The sequence below is a fragment of the Carettochelys insculpta genome, chromosome 4 (genome assembly GCF_033958435.1).
Source record: "Carettochelys insculpta isolate YL-2023 chromosome 4, ASM3395843v1, whole genome shotgun sequence".
Lineage (NCBI taxonomy): Eukaryota > Metazoa > Chordata > Testudines > Carettochelyidae > Carettochelys > Carettochelys insculpta.
In genome coordinates, this window is record NC_134140.1 from 48,478,325 (window position 1) to 48,504,008 (window position 25,684).

Here is a 25,684-nt window from a genome sequence, read left to right on the forward strand (position 1 = left end):
TCTCTAATGGTCATATTCTCAAGGACATTACTACTTTGTAAGTCTCATTTTGCCTAGAAGCTCTCTAGCTTTTGTGCCTGCAGGAGAGTACCTCAAACATCCTAACAGACCAAAGCTAGGGGCCATTTAGTTTGATGTAAGAACAATGGTCCTCAGCTGGGTTTAAAACAGTCTAGTCAGGGTGATGTATAAGACACCACATTCATGTTCTTGCACCTGTATAAGATCTATCAAAGATTGTAGGGATTTGTTTAAAACAACTGCATGTCTTTTGACCTTTTACAGTGTCATTAAGAATCCATATTTTGGAACTAGGAGGAATGTTACTGCAAAAACAATGTTCCTCTCAAGTCATTCTGTCCGCAGCACTTCCTTTGAATCCCTCTTCCAGTTTCCTCGTCTCCACTGATCAGTTAGTCTTCTGTTCCTTGCTTTTTAAAGTTGCATATGCTGTAGCCCCTATTATCTGCTTTTGTAACTTATTGCATTGTCCATGTCTAATAATGGAACCCTCCACTTGTTTGCCAGCTTCTTGCATAAGAAGCCTCATGCATTATTGCCTACTGTCCCCTCTTATTCAGAGAGCTGCTATCTACTGCTTCAGATTCCTCCTCAAGATGCACTTTTTTCTGTGGTGTTTATGGAAAGTTGCCAAGTGAACATGGCCAGGGAGGAGGGCAATGGAAATATGGATGTTTAATATAGTTAATAACCTACTTAATTGCATATCCAACTAATCTGCATGGCTCTCTTATTCTGGTTGTTCCCCTCCCTCTGTGTTCCATCTTTTGTTTGAATTGTCAAATATTGCCTTAGTTCCCAATTAATTTATTGCTTTCTATCTCCTTCAAGTTTGTACTTCATCTGTCACAATGGGAGCCAGCCATGATCGTGGCCTCTGGCAGATGAAAATTTGGCATAGTATATTCCTTGTTGAACACCCAGATTCATAACCACTACATTTGCTTGTTGATCATGAAGTTTATTCAGAAAATACACTAGTAAATTAATTTCCTGGGTCTGCCTTATCCCGGAATCCACCTAAAAAGGCAAAAAGCTAATTTTAAGGCTAGTGGAATTCTATCAGGATCTCAAAGAAATAGATGTGGTCCAGATACTGTTTTACTTTTTTAAACCAGAGCAAGGCTTAACAAATACCAAACTGGTTTTTTATTGGCTTGTATTTGGAGAATACAATTTAAGATGTATTGTAAAGGTCGCACACTAATGCAATACTAGGAATGATGTACAGCCATTGGTGACCCCGGGAATTCAAATTCTTTGATCAGTATCTTTCTATTGATAAGACAGATGGCAAAAATCGATAAATGTCTAAAATGTAGCAACATTCTATTTAATGTCACGCAACGCACAAGTTAATTCCTGTTATGTAACTGTCTTTATATTGAAGTTTCAGGAAGAAATGCTTTTCTGGTGGTGTTAAAAGGGAGTAAGTGTTCATACTGTCTACATTACAGAGCTTATTCTGACATAGACCCTTAGGTCAGACCATGCTGATGAAAAGAACACCACTTCCCTGAACATTGTGAGTGTTGTTGCCAGGAACATTCCTCTGGCATAGCTGTGCCAACAGGGTTTGGGGTTTTTCATACTCAGAAATGTAACTAGACCACTAAGAGTAAATTTAGGCCAAGGCCCTACATGTAAACTTTATGTAGCTTCTTGAACACAAACAGAAACAAGGCATAAGTGGAGTGCGTTTCTAAATAGAGAAGTGAAACTGCAAATGGGGCTACTTTGGCTTGCAGATTTTCTCAGGAAATGTTTGATCGATACCTTGTTGTGGGGTAGGCTGTTTAATCCTGGTTTTCTATCTGTGCTTTAACTGGTAGCTTTTAGGCTCACGTTCTTATGTATAAGGTAGCTCAGACTTTAACAGTATCAGATCATTATGCTTGGTCTTAACTTACGATTAATGGAGTGAATTATGAGGGTGGGCTTCAGAGCATCCTTAGATTTTTCATTAGCAATGCGTCATTTAATTGAAATCAGTATATAGAGTTAGAAATGCAGGTATAACTATTATTCAGAAATAGAGTAGCAATCTAGGGTCTTCAGATGTTCCCACTAGTAGCAATGTGCTTTTTAAACTATTGTCCATAAGGCATGTAACATTTCCATTTAAATTAATCTGAAGCAGCTGAGAGTTGTCAAATACTCTTAAATTAACATAACTCAGGTACAAAAATCTTTGTTGGCATTTACTGTGATGGACATTGAGAACAGTCTTGTTCAAAACATAAACCACTCATGAATCAAAACATAAACTGCTCACACAAGGTGAGGGATGTTAAAGATCTTGTATGTAAAATCTAAGTATACAAATAGGAGGGGAAAATCAAATGCACTAATGAAGAACTGAAATAATTGACCAGGTAACTGTACCGCAAAAGAGGATAGTGGGCCACAAATTGAATGAATCAACAATTATGATGCTGTTGTCAAAAATAACAGGTTACTCTGGAACTTTTTGAGAACTATCATTTTTAAGACCTGATTGTCAATACTGGTAAATCTTCAATTGGAGTACTCTGTCCACTTTTGGGCACCACACTTTAAGAAAAATGTGAACAAATGGAGAGAATCCAGAGGACTGCAACAAAAACTGTTTGGAAACCCTAACTGATAAAAGCAGTTTAAGAGAACTGGTCTTATTTGAGAGGAGTGATTGTTTTCAATCAGAAATCCAGTGATTCTTAAGGACCTCAAATAGATTTCAAGGCATTGGCCAAGCTGGGCTGGTATTAGACTCACTGGACCCCAGGACAGAAAGCTGGAGCCCCACTGCATGGGGCTGAAGCCTGGGGTCCTGAGCCCTACTATCTGGGGCTGAAGCTAAAATCTGAGCAACATACCTTTATTTATGTAATTAATTAATTTTTTTTTGGGGGGGGGGAGGGGGGAAGGGGTTGCTGCTGTTCTGACACAGGTGGGATGTGGATTTTTAACAGCATATTTGAGAGGGCCTCAAAGAAAATGGTTGAGAACCTTCAATCTAGAGCATAGAAGGCTGGGGGAGGACAAATCTTCAAACATGTTTTCCATGCTTATGTTTTAACTGGCTTAAGTTACAGGTGTGGGGAATTCTCTGGGGGAATATTAGGAAAAAGTCAAGTATTGAGTGCTGGAATAGTTACCTAGGGAGGGTGTGGAATACTCATCTTTCCAAGACTTTAAGAACAGTTTAGACAAACACCTGCCATAGATGGTCTCTATATAAAGATTAATGCTGCCTCAACATGTGCAGATGAACTAGAAGACCTGCTGAGGCCTGTCCAGGCTTATATAATTCTACAGGTCCTAAAATTTACAACAATTACTTGATGTTAGCGGGTTACCTGACCTCCTCTTCTCCATGCCGTTTTATTGGCTACATGTCTATACATGTACTCTTTTGTTGTATTTACCTTTCCATGTGAAAACCTGTGTTCTCTATTAAACTGTTACTCATAGCTATAAGTCAAGTATTACTTTTAGAGAAGGTGATTGTTTTCTGTATATAATTTTTCAGTACCTTCTCCAAGTAAATTCCGCTCCCCTGCAGCGCCATCGCCTCTGGCTCTCCGACAGCCAGTGAAAGCATTCAGCAACCATGGACCTGGTTCTGTTGCTGCTCCAGAAGCTACACAACTGACACTCAGCAGTTCTTCACCAGGACCTCTTGCAGCTCAGAATTCAGGGTCCCCAAGTCCTGCCAGCAGTATCAACAGTACTACTCTTACCAGACCAGCAGGGACAACAGGAGTGAGGAGTGGCTTGCCCAGACCTAGTGCCCCTTCTGCTGGGGGCATACCAGTGCCTCGCAGCAAACTTGCACAGCCTGTTCGCAGGTGAGTAATCTGAGGAGGGATTTTAAGTTGTATATTCAGAAACTAGCACTTTCCCTTAATACTACTTTTATATATTGTCAACTATTACAGAAAGCTAGAGTAACTTAACTTGAAGAAAGAATAGGAACATATAACGACAACCAGTCCTACTGTATTAATTTCTGAATAGCCTGTTCTCCTGTCATAATAAATTATACTCCCTCCCATCCCTGCAAAAAGAGCTTGGGTCAGATGTTGATTTGATGATATGTACTTGGATTGTATTACTGAATGTAGTATAGGACTAATATTGTTTAATTTTAAAAGTGTGTATTTATCCGCACAGTGTCCAACATTAAAAGTACGTGCACTAGACAGTTAATTTAGGAAATGAGTAAACAAGCAAAGGCAAGTTCAAAAGCAATGTTAACGTTAAATCTTTAGGTGCATACTACTAAAGCAAAAACTGAGCTGCTAAACAGTTCAAATAAATAATGAAATATATTAAGGTGAGTCTAATGGTACTCAAATTAGTTTACTCCTTACCTGTTTTTTTTAGTCTGTGAATATGAAGATGCAGATGACAATCTTAGTTAAACATTTGAATAGAAACAGTGCTCAGAGGCTTGCTGTACTCAGTTCCATGTTATTAATTATTGAGCTCTTAAAAGGAATAGGCATGTATGCAGTTTTTAGTAATGCTTGGATCTTTTATGGAGCCTTTCTTAAGTCATCTCAAAGTGCAATACAAACAGGAAGGCTGTAGTACAAAGAGGAAGTAATTGCCCACATTTTCACAAAGGTCAGTGGCACATGGGAACAAGAACCAAGATCTCTTGACTTGTCCATTCACCTTCCCAATGAGACACATTGCCTTAAGTGAGAGAGTGGTTTAGATATTTAGGAAGAGGAATGCACTTCAGCTGAGTTTTACTTTTTTCTAAAGTCTGTGGCAGGGTGCATGTGTGCATTAGGAAATAATTGAACTGTAGCTGTCTTGCTGAAAACATGTTTCTTCCACGGAGTACAAAGGAAGGCAGACTGTCTTCAGTATTTCTTTAGTGATCTTAAAGTGTAATAAAAGCCTGTCTTATTTCTCACTTCAGATTCTTAATACTAATCTAACAGTCTCTTCCAAACTGTGGCATAACTGATCTCACTTTACAGAAGGATGTCCACCCCCATTATCAAGTCAAATATTTATTGTAGCTAACTTTAAAATTCTTGTTAGTGTTTTTGCGGATGAGAAGGTGATTTTCTTTTTGAGATTTTCTATTCCATTGCTGAAAAAAATGGTTGGCGTTGCCCTTTCAATAAGGGTTTGCCTGCTTTACAGTAAAACTGATGTCCAGATACAGGTTGAACCTCTCTAGTCAGCACACTTTTGTCCAGTAACATCCGTAATTCGGCATGATTAATAGTTAACCAAATGGCCACTTATTATGGGTGTGGCCAAGTTTCCTGTGGTCCCATAAAGTTTGTTTCCAGTCCCAAGTCCTGCCTCTTGGTGTTCTGTGCTGTTTAAAATTTAGCTGTAATTTCCCTCTGATTGTCTTCTGACAGTCCAGTGCAGTGGAAGTGTTGGTAATGCTTCTAGATGATATTGTGGTCTGCCAAATTCTCTCATTCAGCACTGGTCAGGTCCTAAGGGCCAGACTAGAGAGGTTCAACCTGTATTTTACTTTGCATGACATTAGGTAGTATTCATCGTTCCACAGTGTGTAGTTGTATGAGGTTCTCTACATGTCACCATTTACGTATGACTAAACACTGTATTAAAATCATTAAAAGCTCAGGATAAAATGTTAAACCTTGAACGTGGTGTTTCTCCTAAGTGCAATGTAATGCAGAGAGATATCTGAAACAAAAACTATTATGGCACATAGTTTAATTTTCAAGAAAAAAGAATTCTGTTCTTGCATTTAGTTCAAGTATGTTAATGACTGAAACTTGCATAAATTAAGTGCAAACCAAACTGAAATAAATCTCATTTTATTTTAGATCATTACCGGCTCCTAAAACCTATGGCAACATGAAAGATGAGAGTTGGAAAGATGGCTGCTACTGAACTGCAAAGCTTAAAAATGCAAATCTCAATGGTTAATGAACACTCCTTCACCAAGCTATAAAACAGCTTGATATGCAGACTGTTCAGATTTGACTTTCAGGATTTCTAAAATCCCAGACCTCTGTCTTTATTTAGCACAAACTGGCAGAGATTTTAAAGCAGCACTTTAACATTTAACATCATACATTTGGTGATCATACAATCACTTTTACATGGAATCACTATCATACCTGTTTTTTCCTTGCTTGTTAAAAATTGTATCAATTTGAGCATTTATGACAATGGCCAATGTTTGGGCAAAAACCTAACAAATGCCAAAGAAATGCCCATCTTGAAAAACAGCAAGTAAAATAGCAAGCTCCAGTTGCTCAAAACTTCATATTCAATCATTTAATTCAGCAGAATGATTCACAATATTTAAATTTTAGCATGTTAATCAGAGCCAACATTCTGATTGCAGGTCACTACAGTGCTAATGAAACACCTACTTTAAAAATTGTAGAAGATTCAGGTTGGAAAAAGTGGTACACACATCCTTCAGAAAGCATTCAGCAGTTCTCTGTGGATATATCCTAGAGATGTTAAATAGCAGTCATGGCATTGTTTTATCACTAAAGATTTGGATGCAGCAGATATATGCACATTCAGGTGACGTGAGTTGCATCCCTTTTGTTTGACACATCAGTTTTACGTGCTCTTATATTTTGATTGCCAAAAGGGCTTAGTATCAGTTGTACAATCTTTCTAAACCTTACAGTTCCTGGCTCAGGAAAGATGGCCTTTGCTATAGAACCACGCATATAGCATACTGGTCACTCTTTAGGGAAGACTTTTTTTTTTTTTTTTTAACAGCAGGTTTCCTTAAAAAGGCAAGAGCAGTTAGTTATCCATTTGTTCTGATATCACACCACAATGTCTATAGCCTGGAACACAGCTGTACGTGCTAATAGTTAATGAGAAGGAAAGACAACTATGCACTTGTAACATACAAATTGTAAGGAAATGAGTTGTACTGTTGATGCCAAATGATATTCATTTAAAGTAATATTTCATGGTATGAGGAAGTTCTCTGTATCCTACTTTTTACTTTTACTCATTTATTAAATTGGTTTATTTTAAATTGTAAATATTTTTGCAGATGATATTGCCCATGTTAATGTTTTTACTATGTACTTTGCCTTACATATCTGTATCTTACCTTGTTTGGTGACAGAGTATGAAATCTGCTACATATGTTTACAAGATATTAAATTCCTCTAGTGGCTCTCAGACTTACATATTGACATTTGTTTTCACCTTTTCTTATTAGCACTCTTGCTAACATTTTACTCAGTGGAAAAAGTTTCGTACAATTAACATACAGAATGCTTTTTCTGTTCTATTTTGGAAGATTTGTAATATAAAGGTTTAAAACTAAATATGTTGGGAGGGTCAGTTAAAAAGGAGTACTGTTTCTTGTGCGTAGAAGTTTTCAGCGTACGGAGTCTGTGTAGTTTGCAGCAATGGCTAACTTGATTGTACCTTTTGTACAATGACTGGAGAACACTAATAGCTTTATGTTCGATTGGATGGTAGGTAGCCTTTAACCCCATTAGTACCAGCGTTTTGAAATGTAAGTGGATTTTGACTCTCACCACTGAAAGGATAATTGATCTTGGAATTCCAGAGAACTCAACTTTTGGGCCAGCATTAACATTACTGGATGAAAAGCCATGCAACACTACCTGAGGTGAGCAAAGCCAAATAGAAAGTTTTAGGGACTAGACTGCAGGTGTGACTACTCAAGCAGCTGCAAGCACAACTTGTATTGATAATGTAAGGACTTCTTACAATGGTGACTAAGATCTCTTGTGTGACTCTCTTTGAAGTTGCAACATCAAATATACTGTAATTTGGTAGGAAGCCTGCAGTGGGGGTTATGAAAGAGCTACCTTGCACTATTCAACCAGTACATGCTACTGATCAGCCTTCAGTCATTTGCTGGCATAGCTTATGTGTATCAGTTAGTGTTATCTCATGTAGCTACTATGAGGAATAGAGGAATATCTAGTCTCACCAACAAAGCCCACACACTTTTTTAAAATGTTACAAAGGAATGCTGCAGTCTTCAGTAAAAGAGAAGAGATTTTAATTGGTGGTTTTTATTATGAAAATATTGACTTTTTAATTTTGAAAATCAAAATTCAGATGAAGACATTCAGGTTAATTTTTTAAAATAGACTGCATTAGAATATCGTGTACATTATTTATTTTTTTAAATCCCAGCAATTACCTTCATCACTTGTTGACAGTATGTTAAGCTTAAGTTACATAAGCATTCTTTTATCTGCTGTTCTACTCCCACAGAAATATAGCTAATAATTTTCTGAAGAGAGAAACACTCTCTTTACTAGGAAGCCTTTGTGTATTACCAGTTTCTTAATATCAGGAAATCCGGGAGCTTTCTGTGTTTGGAGATTCAGATATATTGCGGAAGTGTGGAAATATGGATTTGATAAACTAGTGCCTATGATTTACTTAACTTATGTTTGATATAGTAGCAAGGGTTTTTATGAATGTGGATTATTTTTTGTGCCAACAGGATGGAATTGTCATATGTATGTAGGCAGAAAGATTTGAGTTCTGCTTCCAAAGTTATTTAATTTTTCTGTTTGAATGGTTTTGTAAGTGTTGTTAAAAATGGAAAAAAATGAAAAAAAATATAAATATTCTTACCACAAAGCACTCGTCTTTGTAGACCATTTTTATAAAACCTTTTGTTTGAAAGTTTCAACTCTCTCTAGAATGCTCTCTGTGTATAAAGTTCTAAACTCTGAAAAGTAGTTTGTAAAATTGGGGACTGTTAATTTACTTAAAAATTAACTTCAAATTTCAGTAGCTCAGCAACTAGACCTTTTGCTTATTGGCTCTATTAATGTGTCGAGTCCAGTCGGTTACATGTTTGGCCCCAGTCCTGTTTATCTGTGGTTTTAGTTTGAATAGTTAATTTCATTCTTTCAGTATTAAGGCCTCTGTTTTTGACCTTACACATTGTCCTTTCAGATCATATGAAGCTGGATTCAGCTATTTATCAAGCCTGAAATGTGCAGGTGTCTTCAGTACATTTAGAATGCGTGTCCACTGTTGAGTTGGAAGTAAAACTGTAGCTAGGAAACTTCCTTGCATAGGTTAGGTCAGCAAAAGATGCATCCAATTTCCAAGCTGTAGTAGCCAATTTTTTTTCTTATCCAGGTCCAAATTACATTAGAATTCTAACAGACCCTTACACACCAGGAGATGTCTGGCCAGACAAATGTTTATAAGCCCAGGACGTGTATTCATTTGTATCTTTGAGCCTTGTTCCAAACAGTTCTTTCTAATGTACTTACCACTTTATTCTGTCCTGCTCCACCTACTTGAGATGCCCTCTTCAACATCCATTAGGACTTTTCTGTATTTGGTAATTTGGTCTTGTCCCGTACATGGAGTTTTGCATATACTCACCTGTATCAGAATGTGTGACATGCAGCTAAGTTCATTACCATTCATTCATGTTCCATCCCCAACTAAACATACTTACAACAGCTCATTTGAAAATACTCATTCTGGAGTGAAGATATATAATTTGGTAGTAGCTTGTGAAAAATGCCCAATGCCAGCTTAGCAAAACCAAAGTATTTAATGTCTCCCGATATCATGTGTCCATCTCACATTACATAGACTTGAACTGTTCCTTCCTCTTACCACGAAACTAAAGTTGTGCCCAAAACTGACTTTAGTTTCAGGGTTTCCTTTGAAGGCTGAGTTCTACTCTCACCTGTTCCTTTCTGGAAGCTAGTCCTTTTTTAAATTTAAATATTAGTAACGCAATGAAAAATGAAAGGAGATGGGGGACAGGTGAAGTAAAGCTGCTCTCTCTCTTTTCTCATCATATTGGAAATTGCTTTGTTACCAATATATAATAAAATCACTGATAGGAGTAAGGAGATTTTGATGTTTGGAGGGTCCTTTAGAAAAGGACCCTCCAAACGTACATGAGCCGCATGCAAGCGAAATGCAGTGCTTATGAAGCACTGTGGCTGGCAGCATGCTAATGAGGCACTAAATACTCATTTCAGCAACTCATTAGTATTCTTCGATTTGGCCATTAGCATGGCCATTTTGAAGTTTTGCCCAAGTGTAGACATGGTTTTTATGGCTGGTAATCATGGGTGAATGACACATGGTTTAATTTGATGTAAACATGGGCCCTACTGGTAAACTGATTTTTGAATAAGCTAAAAAATTAAATCTTAAAAGTAAAATGTAGACACTTTCACTATATCAAGTTGCTTTCGTAGAACGTTGGACTGCAAATCATTTTCAGGTATTCTCATCTGAGTAGTTTAAACCTTCAAAACACACAGTTTCAAGTTGCATGTAACTGGCTGGTCTGTGGCCTGTTCCCATAGCCGTGCAGCTGGAGGAAGGCAGGGAGAAGCAGCCAGGAAACTGACCAACGCTGGTGGGCTGTTCCATTTCCCAGTCCCTCAAGTGGAGGGGAGCTGGGGACCAAGCAGCAGCCTGGTTCCCGGCTGCCCTATGCTAGTAGAACCAGGAAACTGACCAGCCATGAGCTAGTCAGTTTCCTGGGTACTGCAAGCAGGGGAGAGATGGGAACCAGGCTGCCACCTGGTTTTTGGCTTGCCACCACTCTGGGAGCCAGGAACCAGGCTCCAGCCCATGAGTTTGTGCAAAAATCCAAGTTACAGAGTGGTTGCAAGAACACAACCCCCCGCATAACTCAAAGGTTTTCTTTAGTGCTTTATCAGTGTAATAAAATTTAATGTTCCTAAACAAAACAAAAAAAAAACCCAAACATTCAGTACTACAGTGACATCTGCTGATAGCTTGGCTGTATTCTCTAGTCTTTAAAGTGCTACATGACTGCTCTTTTGTTTTGATACATAGACTGACATGGCTATCTCTCTGTCACACAAACTAAAATATGAACACTGGAGGGAGCCCCTGGAGCCTCAGTTTTTACTCTACTTTGTAATTGTTACATATTGTTCTGCTTCATTTCACAGTGTCTAGATGGTATTGTGAAGCATGTATGCAACATTTTCCATATTCAGCATCTGCAGTAATGGTAGGCATGTTCCATTTATAAAGGGATTGGTTTTAATCTTGAACGAGTGAAGGAATGTTCAGCATTATACAGCATCCCAGGGGAAAAAAGTCACCACTTACACTTGCATGTATAACACATGACCTCATTCCATGCAAGTGAGGGAATTAAGAGTCAATAGTATTTCTTCCTACAGCTATAGCACTAATCATTACTGTTGACTATGGCCATTCATAACATTTAATATATTAACAGCTTAGCTGCTATTGTGGTTGGCTTTCTTATTTGGTTTTCAGATTTTAGTTAAGGTACAGGAAGGGTCTTTTTTTATGAATGGGAGCACTGCCAAGCAGACTGGGAGAGCTATATTTGTGACACCATCCCCACCTGTCAGGATGAAACGGTTTGTTAGATGAATGGGCTTGAATTAAACTATCTAAAACATGAAATTCAATAGCTGAGAGAGAATTCTGAATAGTTTTTTTTTTTTTTTTTTTTTAAAAAGGCTGTGTCCACACTACTACCTTCCTTCGAAGGAAGGAAGGTAATTAGGGTGTTGGGGATTGACTAATGAAGTGCTCCTGTGCACTTGGGTGCACAGGGAGCACTTCATTAAGCAAATTCTCTCCTCCCCCACCCCCATGGCAATGTCAAAGTTTTAAACTTTTGAACTACAGACACGCGTCCAGCCACAGCGCACCCGCTGGTACTTGGAAGTGCCGGGGCAACTTCAAAGTCCCCTTACTCCTCAAAATTTTCCTTCAATCATAAGCAACTCCCACAAATCTCCATGGAAAAAGCAGAAGGCCACTTTATGCTGAGTTTTCAAAGGGAAGAAGCAAGACATGTCTCACAGAAGCTCATCAACAGACTAATTTTAATACAGGCATTGTATAAGCAGTATTTCCTGCAAGCTGAGCACTTAGGTGGCCACCCGGGAATGAGTCAGGTGTCACTCAGCAGAGCATGCTCAGCAGGAAGCAGGTGTTTCTATGGATGGTGCACATCCACATGTCTTGAGGCACATAATTCAACCCATTAATGGAAAAAAATTATAGGGCACCTTGGTTATGAGGTATAGCAAAATAACAGGGAGGTGAGGACATTTATATTGTAGTCTCTACTATGAGGTCTAAACACTTACCTCCCTAGATGAGGTATTTGTTATCTAAAGTCTTGCACGCATATACACACACACCGAATTTTAGTTCCTTTCAAAACTGCCACTGGTTTCAGTGGGAGCAAGCCTCAACCACTACTAAATACTTGAAACAGATTATTCTTAAAAAGTTTGTTTGTTGACATGTGGCATAATCTCTATCAACAGAGTGAAGTTTAGCTCTAGTTCTGCCCTGCCCCTGCTTCACATCCAAGCAAACTGATAACTTTATTGTATCCAAAAAAAAAAAAAAATTAATATACTAATGTCCCTGGTGTTTGACCTCTTATCTCCCATAATCTCAAAGGGGGCAAGAGTAAATCTTTTTGGCTAGGAGATATCCCAAAGCTCCAAAAAGCTGACAGTTTCATGTATCTTTAGTCAGATCTCTCTTTTTCTGACTGCTTTCATTCTGAAATATAGTTTTGTTTTTTTTTAATTTGTCCCTCTGTGACCTCCACTCATGACATCTCACTATAGTTTTTGTTTAGTCATCTAATAAAATCAAGTAAAGTTTCTTGCTAACTACCAGTTTGAAAAAAAACTCGTCACAGAACTTAACCTTCATTCCTCAGCTATTAGGATTTCATGAATTTGACATAGGTGCACTATCAACGTTAAATATATGTCTGCGGTTTTTCAGGTGAGTCTGTTCTCTAAAGGACACAGTTCGCTTGCAGCCTGGGAAATGCAAGCAAAATAAAAGTTCATGAACCATAGGTTCTGTTCACCTCCCTTATCCACATGACAGCTGTTAAGCACAGACTTATGAACGTGACATTTCCAGTAAAATGCTGTGCTTGCTCATGCCAGTGGCCTTCATCCGTGTCAGGACCCACATTCAGGAAACATAGCCATTCCTGCCCTCCCCACCTTCACAAAAAAGTATGAAATTTTTAAGAAACAATAACTGAGCTACTTTTGTCTTGGTTTTGAGCCTTTAAAGTCCCTTGGCCCATGTTTTCAAGCGTTTCCCTTTAAGGTCTAGCAACTTACCTATGTTTTTAAATCAAAGCTGTGATTCCCATATCACAGGAGTCCTGGAGCTGGAAGCTTTATGAAAAACAGCAACTAGTGCAAGCTTTATGATTTAAAAAAAAAATCACAGGAGTTGGCAAATTAGGTCTGATTTCCTATAGCTTAAAGCAGCTATAAGTGAATAATTCCAGACTTTTTTCTAGGGCATATACAATACCTAACATACCAAGTAACCAGTGCTCAGCGCCAAACTTGATATAATAGCATAGCTGAAATCTTATGCCCAAGTTATATTGCTGGTCATTTTCTGAGACTAACAGGCTCCCTACTTTCACCAATCACATTGTGGCCCTAAGAGCAAGCTAACCAAAACAACCTCTTAGATCAAAGCTGAAAAGCAAAAATTTGTCTTCTCCTTGATGGGCCAGTGCGACTGTTCCTTCTCGCTTCCAGGTACTCTAGTACATTTGCCTCAGCACAGCTCAATTGATGATGGATGTGTGCGCTCTTTTGGCTTAGTAACTGCACCCCGGGGGAGGTGGTAGAGATGCTCTCCTGTGACGGTACTATTTACATGGGGGCAGAGGGCGCATAAAAGTTTGGTGTAACTACATCACTCAGGGCTGTGGCTTTTTCACACGAAGTAGGACTGTCAAGTCTCAGAGGTATTTCTGAAGTTTCATCACATGAGATCATTTATTTAAACGATTATGCTTTAGTTTCGTCAATCCTTCCTGAGTGACACCGTTATACAAATCTAGGCCAAGCCTCAGGCCCAAGGCATCCAAGCACTCAGTTCTTTCCAGGCTTTAAAACAGAACCACACCGTATCCTAGTAGAGTCAACCCTCTGAAGCCTGCTTTCTCCCCTTCATCTCCTTTTCCCTACCTGCTTATTCCTTACTGCTATAGTAGCCACCCTTTAGACTTGAGAGTTATAGCAGACACTGCAGGGGAGAACTGACTGCAGTACCTGTCCACAAGCCAGCTAGTTAAATCATTCCTGTCCTATCTTGGGGAGCGGGGCTGGGGGGGGGTTGGCATACCCTAGCACATGCATCAAACATCCACATAGCAGGTACCTCTTCAATATCCAAAGAGGACAATTAGTTAATAATGTTCTGGTATTAAACCCTGAAAGATTTTAATCTTCCTTGTCACACATCCAAAAATGTTTAAAATATCTAATTAAATGGCAGTATTGCAATAGCTACAGTAGATCTCTCTGTCCTGCAATAAACACCACAGGCGCAGGTACTCCACTGACTTCAGTTAGGGTTCTTGCAGGCTCAGGGAGACATCCATGTGGCCCTCTTTACAGGCTCAAGGCTTTTGCTTTGTTTTCTGTCACTTCTATTGTTCCAGTCACACCACCCTTGAACGGGGAATGTGTGATGCATATGATGCTGTATGAGTCACAGAATTTAAGGCCAGAAGACAGCACTTAGGATTATCTAGTCCAAAAACCATGCCCAGCTCCAGTCCCCCCCCACCTCTGCCATTTCTCTCTGGCCTGCCCGGCTGCGTAGCAGAGCAGGCATAATTACAGCCAGCAGCATGTGTTCCGCTGCTCCTCCCCCACCTTGTTCTGTCTGCAGCTGAGCTGCTCCTAGGATTCTCCAGCTAGCTGTGGGGCGGTGGGGGGGCGGGGGGGAATGCTGAAGTCAGGGTGCTCCCATGTCCCTGTAGCTCATCTCTGCAGAGCAGGGATCAGGGAGACAGAAATGCAGAGCAGTGGGGGTGGGGGAGGGCAGAGACAACAGAGCAAGGAGGGTGGCTTCTCTCAGAAACTTACCCGGTAGCAGCCGACACACACACACACACAGTGTCACCGTCACACACAGCCAGCCTGTGCCCCCCCACCACACAGGCACTGTCACATATACACTGCAGCACAAATGTATCACAATGTTTGTCTCTCTCATACAGTGTTTCTCTTTCTTACTCACACCTCTCTTTGTAACCCCAGGGACACCCCTTCTGGGGGGGCCCAGAGCCAGCCTGCACCCAGTACCAAAGTCATGAAATAGCTACTCTTGTCAAAATTATTGCCCACCCAATCTAGTTCAACCTACTTAACGCAGACCACTGGATTTCACCAAGTAATTCCTGCATGAAGCCAAAAGCTTCTGGCTGAGCTACACTATATCTTTTAGAACAAACTCCTATCTTGATTTGAAGATGCCAGTAATGGAGAATCCACCACATCCCAGGGCAAGTTGTTTCAATGGTTGCTCACCCTTGCTGTAAAAATATGTGTCTTATTTCTAGTCTGAATTTCTCTAGTTTCAGCTTCCACCTATTGGATTTCATTTCGCCTGTCACTGCTAGATTGAAGAGCCCCCTACTATCTTCTCCCCATTTAGGCACTTACAGATCCTGACCAAGTCTCCTCTTAACTTTGTCTTGAATAAACTCAGAATATGGCATGTCTTTGTTCTCACCCCCTAAGGCAGCTTTTCCAGGCCTCCCACCATTCCCACAGAACTTTTCTGACACATTACCAATTTTTTTTAAAGTGGCGAAAGGGGAACTGGAGCTGGACACAGTGTCCCACTAATGGACTTAGTGTGGTCATATCACCTTCCTAGTCCTAAACAGCATTTCCTCTGCTGACGCAGCCAAAAGGCAAGGAAATGTTTCATTTAATAATAAGAACATTTTTATATTTACATATATAGTAGGGACACGTGAGACCAAGAAAATATTTTTTGTTCAGACCCAAGCTGTAAGCAAATGGTGGTTACTTACCTGTAAGTGGCGGTTCTTTGGGATGCGTGGGCTCTATTTATATTCCACAGGTGAGTATGCATGTACACCCTGAGCCTGAATCTGGAATGTTTTTTTTTTTTACAAGCAATGTCCATTGGCACACACATGCTGCAGCTCTCCTCATGCTCCAAACCAACGGTATAAAGCGTGGTGCAAGCCAATTCCTCTCCAGTTTCTATTCTTACTGCAGACCAAATAATCCTCAAAGGAGAAGACAGAGAGTGAGTAGCAGAGTACAGAGAAGGCCCACACAGCTCAAAAAACTCCAGTTACAAGTAAGTGACCTACAGTTCTTCTCTGAGTGACAGGTCCTTGTGTGTATTCCACATTTGGAAAATTAACAAGCAGAAGTCAAATGGGGGGGGGGTGCCTATGTGTGAGGAGGCAGAAGTGTTAGCTGACTGTAATATGGTTGTCCTACCTGCTCTATCTTCAGTGGAAGACTGGACCAAGCCATAACGTTGCTTGAAGATATGCAAAGAACTTTGAGTAGCTGTCCTACGTATCTCTAACAGTGATACCTCTCTCAAAGGTGATGCAGGGGTGCTCTTCGTCTACTGGAATGAGTCTTCATTCCCTCCAGGAGGGAGCGGAAAATGCAAGCTAATTGTAAACAAAGTCTCTCTGCTGATATATATTGACTCCTTTATTTCTCTGTGCTATGGAAACAAATTGTTTACACATCTGTCTAACATGATTTTTTTAGACAAAAAGTCAAAGCCCTCTCAATTTATACAGAATACCACAGTCATGTTTTTGTACATTATTTGGACATATGAGCCAGAGGAAAGCCTGGTAGGTTTGATGGACTTCCCTTAGTTATAATAAATTGCTTTGTGCTGCCTGAACACCCCAATGCAAGAGCTGGTCAGCTTCCTGGCTCCTCCAGTGAGGCGGGGAGCCGGGAGCAAGGTGGCAGCTGGGGGTAGCCGGGGAGAAGCTGCAGCAGAATGGCAGTCTTTCTTCCCAGCTTCCCCCAACTGTGGGAAGCCGCTCCAGGCAGACAGGTGTGGCAGTGCAGCTTCCCCCAGCTGAGAGAAGCCAGGGAGAAGACATGCCACCGTGGCTACCTGCCCAGCTTCCCACTTCTGGGGGAGCCAGGCGGGCATACAGCCACAGAGCAGCTTTGAGTTGCGCTTATCTCCCTTTAATGCAAGTTAAACGCAACTCAAAGTTGTGCATTTTGGGGATTTACTGTACTTATTTTTCTGAAGAAGGAAGATCATCAGCAATCATCTCATTGACGGTGATGAACTCATTTGTATGTAGGCCTTCCCTCACTTCCTGTCTTCATTTGTTATATGACTTCAATTGTTACATAGTGAAGTAGATGTAGCTGTAGCAACTACTAAATATACTTCTACATCTTTTAAATTTTGGCTGTGCCACAGGACAAAATAACCTTTGTCTCATTTACTCTGATTTGGCATTTTTCTGGCAGTAAAACAAACACAGATTTTAAAAGTATGAAAGTAAGCCAGTAAGAGAACAAAGAACTTTTCAAAGACCATGAGCTGTTTATATTTATCACTGAATTTTTTTTTTTTAACTATCAGCCCATAATGTGTTGCACTGAACACACTAATGGGGGCTACTGTCAGGCTACATAGCTATATACATTAGGTTTAGTCAGAGCTAATACCTATACCTTGGTATATGTTACGGCTTTGTTATCTCAATGGAATTTTAAATGGTTTTCCAGAGAATTACAACATCCATGAATGTGTCTATCCTGTAAACTGTCATTCATGTCAGTTTAGGTCCCTTCTGCTCACCCGTTCACTTGTACAGCAGGGTCTCAACATTCGCAAACTTAAGGTTTGTGAATTCAATTATTCACGAGCAGCCGCTTTCCCGGGGCTCTGTGGCACGGTGCACCAGGAGCCGCTGCTTCCCTGGGGCAGGGAACGCTGGCACCCGCCACTTCCCAGGGCTCCAGAGCAGGGAGCACAGGCAGGTGCTGCTTCCCAGGGACCCGGGGGTCAGGGAGCACCAGCAGCCGCCACCTCGCCAGGGCTTTGGGCAGGAGCGGCTGCCATATTTGCTAAATTCAACATTCATGAGGGTTCTCAATGTTGAACCCTCGTGAATGCTGAGACCCTACTGTATTTAGATATATAGATTCTCCCCTCCCTCCCTGTGGGATCCAATTAATACCTTAGAAAGAAATATTGTTCCTAGGATCTTTTCACTTATTTCCCATTTTTTTCTTCCTTTATTCCTGGACCACCTCGTATTTGCAACATTTTTTCAGAGAAATGGCAACCTTCCATCCTCTCCCCTCCACCCCTCAAGACACACACACTTCCATATTTCAAATTTTTTTCTGACTTTTCATTCAAAGGGAAGAGTTTGATTCTTCCAGTGTTCTCTACTATCACATGCAATTTCCCTTCTCTGGGCCCATCCTTGATTCCTTGTGCATCCAAATGCTTCTTCAATTTCAGCGGAAATTTAGTAAGGGGAAGGATAAAAGGAGCAAACCCTTCCATCTTGCTGCATGCTTTAGACTGACACGTCCCTTAAAGAGACAGTGAGGTTCAGGCACATGAAAAAAATGTTGCCTCCGTCAAGTCCCTCTTTCATTTTCATGTAACTCTCATAAAAATAATTATGCCAAATATTTGTAATGTATTGGACAACAGACTGAAGTGAGTCTACTTCTTCAGAAGCAGGCAGTAACGTGAAAAGAGATGAGAGTGACTGAACGTAAGGCTACAGCTACACTACCAGATAAATTCAATGTTTTTACATTCAATTTTATAATGCTGGGTTTTATAAATTAGATTCTGAGTATCCTCACTTCCCCCGAAGTCCACACAAAGTCGAGTTAGTGCTGCCACACTAGAGTGGCCAAATATCGACTGTTGCAGCAGTGCATTGTGGGAACCTATTCCACAATTCCCTCAGCCCTGTATTCTGCACCCTCCTGTGGGCCCTGCTGCTCCCCCCCCACTGACTGCACTCACCCTGCTGCCTGGTCCCTGTGTCTTCGCAGCTTGTGGGGAGCTGGGAAACTGACCAGTGCTGCTGCACCTGGCTCATGGGAGCTAGGTGCATCAGGGAGGCAGGTGCTGCACCGGTCAGTTTCCCTGTTCCCATGAGTGGCGGGCAGCTGGCAGGCAGGTGCAGCAGCACCAGTCAGCCTCTGGAGGCTAATGAACTCGATCCAAAGACATGGCGCTTCCACACCAGCCTTCATTCGAACTCGTAATTGGAACTTGATGCTACACCCAGCTGGTACTGACGATATTATGATACCAATATTAGTGCTCCCTCGATCGAGGTAATGGTATTTACAGTGAACACAGTCCCTTGGTACAATCGAGCTAACTGCCTTAAATTCACATTTAGCTGGTAGTGGAGACATAGCCTAACACTATTTTTGGCTCTCTTGGACTGGGAAGCATTTGCTCATTACCTCATTTATTTTATGAAGAATGTTCTTGTCCTTATTCATTTGACAACTCAACTCTAAACTTATGGCTTATAGCAAAAGAGAGAGTTTTAAAGCTGATGTGATTTCTATTAAAGTTTATTTAAACAGCTCCCGCATCAAACATCTGAGATTTTTTAAAGGGCAACATCAATTCCTCCCTCCCCCAAGCCATTTCTGAAAAATATTCCTGATGTAGCCTTTGAGCGCACAGTACTGGTAATACAGTGCTAAATGAACAACATTTCGCATAATTTATCATCCAGCAACCAAAGTGTAGGAGTATTCTACACCCCATCCTGAAGACAGATAGAGTCCCTTCATGGAACAGAGATGCAGAGGTTTTTTTGTTTTGTTTTTAATGCTGTGCTGATTGCCAGCATGTCTCTTACTTTCATTTTTTAAAGTGGTGAAAACATAACGTATTAAAATCCTGAAGGCTCAATTCTGCTTCAAATTAATTCAATGGGAAAGTGGCTATGGACTTGGAAGGAGGAATATGCAGTTCTAAGCACTTGAAGCTAAATCATAAACATGTTGGAACATTGGCACTTGAATCACAGTGTTCTCATTTGTTGATTAACAGTCCTTGTCTTAAGAAAAGTATGAGCATTCATTATTATTTCTACTGTTTATTAACTGTATAGCACCAACAGGATACTAGGTGCTATAGAGCAAGGTATGACAGCGAGATCCTTGTACTAAGGAGATTACAGTCTAAACAAACAATGGGTAAAGACGGCAGAGTTTTCTTTCAGAAACATCTGTGCTCTGCTACACTCTATTCCTCCTTCCTGTAATCAGAATCTCATACTTACAAAAGATAATCAAGGCTAAAGTGACACATAGTAATGGGACACATGCTACCACTACACAGGTTCTACCATACTGGTGGCTAGAAATGGTAAGTTTCTACTCATGGGCTATGTCTACACTTGCTCCCTTCTTCAAAGGGGGCATGGTAATCAGAATGATGGGAGATTACTAATGAAGTGCTGTGATGAATATGCAGCACTTCATTAGGCTAATTGTCCCCCATGGCAACTTCCAAGTGTCAAACTTTGAAGTGCCAGCATTGGGTGTAGCTGTGGGCACTTTGAAGCGCCTGCGCTACTTCAAACTGCCTTTACTCCTCAAAATTTTGACACTTGCAGGGGAGAATCAGCCTAATGAAGTGCTGCATATTCATCACAGCACTTCATTAGTAATCTCCCATCACCCTGATTAACATGCCCTCTTTGAAGAAGGGGGCAAAAGGAGACATAGTCATGGTGTTTTCTCCCAATACGTTTTAGGGGACAGAATGTATTTCCCTAACAAAGCAGATTTCAGTATATATACAGGGGAGAGAGGGCCTCTGCACAGCACACTGAGCTTCCTCTTTCCCATGGTGGAGCAGCTCACCTTCTAGTGTAGACATAGCTGAAGAGTTCTTCCAAAGATTTTGAATAGAACGAAAAACAGCTTTTCAGGGGGCTAGACAGCAGTTCTATTTCTTATCTAGTCTTGAATCTGGATGTTATTACTATTTAGATCTAACTAGAAAACAAAATATCTATAGATTGGCTGTGTGCATCTGAAAACTAGGAATGTCTCTGTTTTCAGAGCCCCTGGTGATGTCAGTCTTACTACTACGTTTTGTCACGGAGGGTTTAAAAAAAAAAAAGAGCACCACCTTCTGAAGAAGTCATCCCCAGCAGAACAGGTAAAAGTGACCACAAGCTAACAATGCACATGTCTCTCCTGGAACACCTCCCACAGACATGAGACTATATAATCAGCCCATCCTGACACGTAGCATCAGATTTGCAAGGGGTCAGGGAATTACTGAGCAGTCAGTGGTGACAGCCTATGACAGCTCAGCTTCCCCACCAAATGCAGATTCTGGCAGAAAATACAACAAAGAGGTTAAGAGAGTGGGGAAAATACAGCTTTTGTCTCACCCACATGCCCTTTAATATGTCCTAGTTTTCAAATTGAAATGGCAGAAAGTGGGAACTGGGCATCCTTTGCTTTTTCATGCCCTCTCCAGCTAGCTTAGCGTTTTCTGTAGTTCTTTTAATCACAGAAAAGGTTAGATATTATGGTGATGTGTGCTACAAGAAAGTTTAAGAATCTTGCCAACATCCTCACTGACCGACACCATAACCGTTCCCTGCCTCAACCACGTGACAGATGTTGGACAAAAGTCTAAAATCTTAGGGATAAAACCCAATTTCCAAAAATGTGCTAGAAACTTTATGGCATATGCATGACAACCATAATTTGTGTTTCTGGAAGGCATAAGCTGTTTTCATTTTCTTATGTATGAATCAAGTGACCCAAAGACCCTTTCTCTTAGGTCTCTCATTTGATAACACAAAATCTAATATCTGACTAACTGGCAAATCTCATTTAGCATGCTCCTGGTGGCTTGCTAACCCTTCATTAAAAGGCTCTCCTTTCTCTAAATCAAGGCTCTCTCTTTCTTTCAAGTTAAATTACGAGGAGTCCTGTAGTACTATCCGATTTATTTGGTTATAAGCTTTCGTGGGTAAAATCCACCTCATCAGATGCACTGGAGTGCGTTGATGAAGTGGGTGTTATCCACAAAAGCTTATGCTCAAACAAATTTGTTTGTCTTCAAAGGTACCACAGGACTCCCCATTGTTTTTGTGCATATAGACTAACATAGCTACCTATATGAGATTGAGACACAGACTTCTCTGTGCATGAAAAATTTAGATGTATAGAGAATTAATAAACACAAGCAGCTAAATTCAGAACTGACCTAAGTAACTTAGTGTGAAAGTCAAAGGTACAGCTCTTGTTTAAACCAGACTTTAATTCAACTCTTAGTCCTTAAAGTAGCTGGCATAAATGTTAAGAAATATCTTGTGCTTATTTGTCACAAGACACCAGAACATTCCTACAGCTAGATCCTGGTTTTCTTCATAAATTGAAGTTCTCAGTATACTCTTTCATATCTGGCATTCTATTATATGGAACTCTCAAATAACTGGCATTTTAACTATAAGTAAATTTTAGTTACGTTTTCCATAAGTACAGGGCAGTGAAAGTAAAGACAAATAAATACAGCAAATGCAGTATAAGTTTACAGTGTACAATACCACTGTTGTGGATAAATAAAGTACTCTGCATACATTTTTTTGTTTGTTTCTTAATATCTAATCTCGTTTATCTTTCGTGTTACGCATTGCTAGGTACACCTCTCAGTTATTCAGAATATGAGACTATCCAGCAACCTTTGGGTAACTGGAATCAACACCAGGGAGTTTCTTTCTTTCTTTCTTTCTTTTTCTCCTAATTCACTGTTAATGGAGCTTCACTAAATCCAAGTTCACTGTAAGTGAGTTGCAAATATTGTAAAGATCATCACACAAAAATATCTTTCTCTCAGCAGGGCTGCTTTTAGGACTTATGTTCCTAGATAAGAAGGGCAGGTCTCTTCTGCTCTCTTCCATGCCCATTGATAACCAGCTAACTTTTGCTCTTTGTGTAACTTATATGCTGTTCACAGGAGCCACAAGAGAAACTATAACAGGGTTATTTAGAAGTACAGGAGGCAATAATAACTGAGGAGAGAATGTGGTATGAGTATATCAACAGAATGTGAAGGGGAAGAATTAGAAAGATATCTTATATACTAAATTTGTGAGCAATCTAAACACACTACATTTTTTTTAGTACAAGACGATTTGCAAATTATCTAGTCTCAAATAATTTTGCTGGCTCTCCAGGCCATCCAAACACTGCACTTCAGTGCTGTCCCATCTATTAGCATATATTGCCTCATTTTACCAACAAATTAAATCACTGTCTGGTCTGGGTTGTAGCTGTTTGTTCAACACCTATGACATCCTCTCTCCCTATCTTCTTCTCAATCTAGTGACAAGGAAAAGAAAATAGACTAAAACCATCCCCAAAGGTATTCCTGTACTGCCAAGCTGTTACGGTATGCATTACTTTGCCACTAAATCCTGCTGGTATACCAAAGCTGATAAATTTTACACTTATCCCATAATTTGGTAATTATGGATTTAACAAATGGATGGTACTCTATTGTTTCTGTTGGGTCACTAATAGTATCTACTGAAATATTAGGGGTTGGTTGTAGACCAAGCTATGTGCATCTTTAAGAGCAGAACAGCAGTAAATGTGTCCCATGAGACAAATACTGCAATCTGAAATTTTAGACTGTAAGGTTCAATTGAACTCCCATTTCCCTTTGGGGTTTCCATTTTTGCCAGAGCTGCTCCTTTAACAGTTTTGGACTGACAGATAGGACTATAAAGAGGGCCCAGGACATGGATATCCTGGAAGACTCGTTCAATGACAGACTGGGGAGACATTCCGTATATCTGTGGAACTGTGTCTGAGCTGGAAAGGGGACCAAGGCCCAAGAGAAGTTAAGATGCACAGATTCGGGAGGGGTGGAGGTAAAGACTTACTGGAGGACTGTAGGAGCAGATGGCACAAGAAGTGCAGAATTAAGTAGCCTGGTGCCTGGCAATAGCTGCCCTCGGTCTACTCTTGTGTTGGAATTTTGTGCCTCGCTATGTTACGCATTATGAGATGGGATTGAGACCCCCTACGTTGCACGGCACAGTAGTGTACTGAAATTAAAAACAAAAAGGCAACAAAGAGCAACTCATGTGATAGGCTATACTCTGAGGCAGCTGCTCCCAACAGAGAACCACAATAAGAAAGATGGACAGCGGCACATCCAAACCTATTTTGTGAAAGGGAGAATTCTTATTCTTCAGCCATTACAAGTGGCAGTGGACAATGCATGAATCACAGCTGTCCAGACTACCCACGGAAGCGCCTCTTCTCTCCATTTCTGCATGCCCTAGTCTCCCAAGTTGTTCTCATATGTTAATACGGCATTCAGTTGTTTTTTTTTAAAGAAACAGCCAATATAAAATAATGAGCAAATAGATCTGGAAAGATGGCAATTTTAAACTCAATTTTAAAATGCATTTGACACAAGTAAATTAGAACCACTCTGGAAAACGTCTTTTCCTTGCATATTGTGTTTAAGTGCTAAGTAAGAGAGAGACTCACATACTGGAAGAAATCCTGGCCCCACTGGGTATGTCTACAGAGCATTTAAACACCTGCAACTGTCTTGAGCCTGCTGATTTGTGCCAGCCATGACCATGCTGCAGGTCCTACAGTCTAGATGTATCCATTAAGTTCAATTGCAAAACTCCCATTAACCTCTGTGTGGCCAGAATTTCACCCACTCCAACTACAAACTTCATCCATTTAGATCCAATGGACTGAACATCACACAAACTGATTTTTCATTGTCATAAAGATAATCTTTACTAATTAGTTTTGGAGCATCTAGGAAGGATCTCTCCTCCAGACAGATCAGGAATAGCATCACACCATCTGTATGCTATTCACTTTCACTCTGCGGGTTCCAGGGTTTTGCTGATAGTTACATTGTAAGGGTGCGGGAAGCAAGAGTGGAAAGGCGCACCCTGATCTGGATCCATGCACCAGCAGAAAACGGTGTGATTTATTGCCATTAATTAAATCACAGAGCTTCTTAGTTAAGCCTAGTTTGCTTTTTGCTTGTTATTGAAGCCCATCATCCAGGGAAAGTGGCTCTAATTTGACCTAACCAAAGAGCTTTTTCTTCATAACTCACCCATGCAGCAGCTGTTACACATTCTTTCCATTAGTGAGAATGACCTTGATGCTCCCTTAATGTATCAGTGGTAAAGCTGACAGTGCTCACTTAGGGTGATATTGGTATGATCAGCTAATTTTGCTTGAGCTAGACCAAGCACCAAAAATCAGAAAATTGTATTAATACCTTAAGAGTGAGCTGCGTTTTGTTGGTTTTGCCATGAGCGTGCTTGCAGTCAAACTGAAATGTGTCTGCTCATAGTCCAACCCTCCGAAAATCCCGTCAAGCCCTTATCAGTTCAAAATATTTGTTAGCATGGGGGTGAGAGGGGAAAATAAAAGACAAAGTCGACCCAGTGGATACCACTTGCCCCTCTTTTCAAACAGCACCTCTTGCACAAGAGTCTACCCAAGGAAACAGCCAGAGCCAGGGGGCTGTGTGTGTTTTTCCACTCGCCCCGGAATAAAACACGTCTTTAACGCCGGCTGGCAGGTGACAGCATGTTCCGCACTGGGAAAGACACAAAGGAAGCCCTGGGCCCTGCCTGGGGTGGTTTCCTCCCAGGCCGCCGGTCTCTGCCCGTAGGTTAAGCGTGTGAATGATACAGGGGCTACAGAGCAGACACAAGACACGGGATGCAAAGCCCGAGGGTACTTTTGCGTGAGAGCCCGAGCCCGGTGTGACGGCTCGGCGGCGGTGCGCTCGGCTG

General features: G+C 40.7%; 1 protein-coding gene across 2 annotated transcripts in view; it reads left to right on the forward strand.

Annotated features, from left to right (window-relative positions):
- Positions 1–8,615, forward strand: part of SLAIN2 (SLAIN motif family member 2) — a 71,506-nt gene extending 62,891 nt beyond the window's left edge. For both annotated transcript variants that reach the window (XM_074992736.1, XM_074992737.1), the window contains 2 exons: positions 3,533–3,851; positions 5,832–8,615. In XM_074992736.1, the coding sequence (XP_074848837.1) occupies positions 3,533–3,851; positions 5,832–5,898 (386 nt within the window). In that variant the 3' untranslated portion in view covers positions 5,899–8,615. The remainder of the gene's footprint in view (positions 1–3,532; positions 3,852–5,831) is intronic.
- The last annotated feature ends 17,069 nt before the right edge of the window (positions 8,616–25,684 follow it).